This window comes from Cynoglossus semilaevis, chromosome 7, assembly GCF_000523025.1.
Source record: "Cynoglossus semilaevis isolate Cse_v1.0 chromosome 7, Cse_v1.0, whole genome shotgun sequence".
NCBI classification, from domain to species: Eukaryota; Metazoa; Chordata; class Actinopteri; order Pleuronectiformes; family Cynoglossidae; genus Cynoglossus; species Cynoglossus semilaevis.
The window spans coordinates 11,710,409-11,713,919 of record NC_024313.1 but is presented as its reverse complement, the minus strand read 5'-3'; the positions used below and the strand labels follow the sequence as shown (position 1 = coordinate 11,713,919).

The window sequence follows — 3,511 nt, the reverse complement described above, 5'->3', positions numbered from 1 at the left end:
TGTTCGCCGCGGCCGCCCGGCGCGCTGCACGGAGACCTTCTGTACCAGACAGAGGCAAACCGGGGATCTTTTCCACCAGGAACCCTGCTGACCTACGGGTGTGAGCCGGGCTACACTGCAGATGGATCGACCACCATCGTCTGTACCAACTCTGGAACCTGGTCCCATCCACCACCACTTTGTATTCGAGGCAATGGTGAGCAAGTTGTCATCGCCTGGGGTTGGTGGAGGGGCCTTGAAATCTTTGGAAGTGCTTGAATCTCACTGCTGTGTCTTTTTTTTTTTTAAGTAAAAATATTAGTTTGTTTTTGATTCAAACTTAAGAGCACAGACTTCTGAGGTTTCACGTTTAACATCATCTAAAATGTAATTTAAAATCATATCAGTAGTAGGCAGTGTTGAGCAGGACATTCCAAGCAGTTATTTCCTTGAGATTCAGCAGGGAATTCTGGGAATTTATTTAACAACAGGCCACATTACTGACATATGAAAACATAAATTCTCCCTCTTGTTATTTCTCCTAGTCTGTTCCCCTCCACCTGAACCAGAGAACGGCGGCTACCGCTGTCACCCCTCACCCTGCCACCACCTCACCCAGAAGACTGTCATCGAGTACTTCTGTGACGAGGGCTACGCACTGAAGGGAGACTACAAGTTCCTCACCTGCCAGAATGGCGAGTGGGACGGTCCCATGCAGATCAGCTGCAGACTAACACAAGGTCTGTTTGGAATCACGTTTACTCTCAGGGACCAGGGATGAGAGTGAGACACTGACCTCCTTTACCATCGTCTTCTTCTTCTCTCTCTTGTGTCCCACAGTCAAAGAACAGAGCTCACCCCTGGGTATTCCAGCCCTGTCCATCGTCACCTCCACAGCCAGCTCTGTGGTCCTCATCCTCCTTTTAGTGGTGTTGTTTGTTCTTGTACAGCCAAAACTCAAGTCCTTTCATCACAGCAGGTAAGATGCACATGAATCACTGATGATTAAAGAACATGAAAAAAAAAAATATCTTAGTCCATGTTGACGCACGCAGCCGATTGCTGGACGAACTCCCAGTTGCATATCTTTACTTGGATCTTTAGCCCTGTTTCCTGTCCCCATGGAAGTGGAATCTGTCCAAATAAGGGCAAGAGAGCAGCAGAAATGTAGTCACTTTTATCAAATAGGACTTCCTTTTTCAACCACTCTTACATTCCTTGTTTTACAGAATTATTGGAGGAAGGTAATGCAAGTCTAAAAAAAAGAACAACCTGAAGAGAAAAATAAACACTCACACTTAGATTTCTAGCTACTATCATTTTAGATATTCCATTAAATGTAGTCATGAACTTTAATGGACTTATTTCCATCACTTTTGCCCCAGAAGAGTTCATGGTAGTTGTTATTCCAATTTCCATTTTCAGCCAGCCGTGCATGGATCATATTAGCCCTGCTTTAGCTTTAATCAAGAGCTGGAACATTTGTGTTTCTGTTTTACTCAGCCTTCCATTTTGGCAACACTGTCCTGTTTATAAATTTACAAAGATCAAGTTCACTTTGCTGTTCCTGACCAACCCAACCACTCTTTATCAACAGTGCCATAAAAGCAACGCCCACACACACACACACACACACACTCTGTGACACATTAACAAACCTGGTGTTGTTCCTCATTTCCTTGTACCAAGGACACACCTTTTACTCACAAGTTTTGTGTGAAACCTGTTGTGCAAAGTTGTGAAAGATAGAATTCAGCATTCCTTGAATGTCCGAGGAATTAAGGAAAAAAAAGGAACATGTTATCAGTCAGTGAACTAAAAGAAACAGAATCCGTTTCAGTTGTGTCATGTCAGTGAACTGAGTGCAGCCGCCTATAAATGGTTTGTACCATCAGCACAAATCACCACCACTGTGGTTATTCAGTAGAATGTGACACATGTGACTGTCTTTAACCCCAGTCCCATGTTAATGTCAGTCTTTGTCTTTTTCTTCCAGGAGGGAGACGGGCGGGATCTCTGGCCAGGGCAGCTCCATCATGGTGGAGGGTGTCCAGGTGAGCCTTCCCTCATATGAAGAGGCGGTATACGGGAGTGGTGGACCGTGCGCCCCCTCGGGTCCTCCTCCTTCTCCGTCACCTCCTCCACCTTCTTTAGAGTCACGAGTCCCCATCGTGCTCTCCGAGGGGTTTCCTCAGGGGGCCACCGGAGGCCAAGGTTCCAGCCGGACCCGGCACCACAGAGACTTAGACTTCTGTCTCCCGTCCACTTCCTCCTCATCCTCCTACTCCTCCCGCCGTCATGCAGAGCCAGTGCTGGTTCACCAGGCCCCTTCGTCCTCTTCTTCCTCCTCCTCATCATCCTGTTCTTCGTCATGGGCCAGAGAGCACCCTGGGGGTGCATGCGCAGGCCCCCTACCTCTACGTAGAGACTCTGAGAGCAGTGACCAGAACAGTCTGCTGTCTGTCACCTCCGCAGAAGAATTTTCTGACGGTAAGATGGAGTGACATCAACGTATGATGTGATGTGTGGAAAGAAATGAAACACAACTGGCAGATGTTTCTACGTAGAATTAAACCAGCTGTTGCTCCGTCACTAAGAAAACTTTCATTGGTCAAAGTCTGGGTCAGTGAAAATTGAAGTTCTGTCTAATCTAGTACTGATACCCTCCTGACTTTGTACACTGAGAAGCCACTTTATTATACTTGTCCAAAAGCCCTACAACTTGAGCACTATGTCAGTTTCTTATTTCCGCCCAGATTATAACTTTAATTGTCGATTGACAGCAGATTTACAGTGACTAATTACTTTTTGTGGTGATAAAATGGGTTGCTCATTGAACTGTGGAAATGCTGTGACTTTATGGTGGACAAAGTGCTGCATCAGGCCCAGCTTTAATGTACACTTTTCTCTCCCTGCAGATATTCCCCTGCTGAAGGAAGCATGAAGCCTGCCAGGCCTCCGTCAGCATCGGCTGCAGAGCTCCCTCACTGTCTCTATCTCACTGCTGACCAGGACCGACTGTGGCTGACAACCTACTTCCCTTCTCCGACCCCCCCCTCCCTCAGCAGCTGGCACGAAAAATGTCTCGAACTATTCCATTCGCAATTCTCCTACTGCAACCTCTGTCTACCACCATCGCTAACCATGCAGAGCAAAGCCAACAACCGACCTTCACTGGCACTTGGAGTAGTGATGGAGCGACACTGGACCCAGCTCCAGTGTCAAACTAAAGACAAATCCTGACCAGTGAAGCGCTGCCAGCGCAGCAGAAACCCTGTAGATCTTATGTATACCAGTACAAGGTTGTGTATTATAGGCTTTGAATTATCGTACACCTGCCTCCTTCACCCAGGTGTCATTCACTGTCTGGGATATCTACAGATGTTTCAAAACAAAAACAGAAAAATCACTTGAGATGTTCACTCCTGATGCCATGGCACTCAGAAACAGAATGGTCTTCCCTCTGTACTTGAAAAGTTGTGAGTGATGATGGGCTGGGCGTGTTTTCTTTTCTTCTTCTTCTTCTTCTTCT

General features: G+C 46.7%; 1 protein-coding gene across 1 annotated transcript in view; it reads left to right on the top strand.

The window, feature by feature from the left end:
* The window catches only part of LOC103381237 (sushi domain-containing protein 6-like), a 29,327-nt gene extending 25,822 nt beyond the window's left edge, over positions 1-3,505 (top strand). The window contains exons 4-8 of the mRNA XM_025056896.1: positions 37-196; positions 525-719; positions 820-958; positions 1,976-2,469; positions 2,898-3,505. Of these exons, the coding sequence (XP_024912664.1) occupies positions 37-196; positions 525-719; positions 820-958; positions 1,976-2,469; positions 2,898-2,923 (1,014 nt within the window). The 3' untranslated portion in view covers positions 2,924-3,505. The remainder of the gene's footprint in view (positions 1-36; positions 197-524; positions 720-819; positions 959-1,975; positions 2,470-2,897) is intronic.
* Positions 3,506-3,511: the final 6 nt, after the last annotated feature.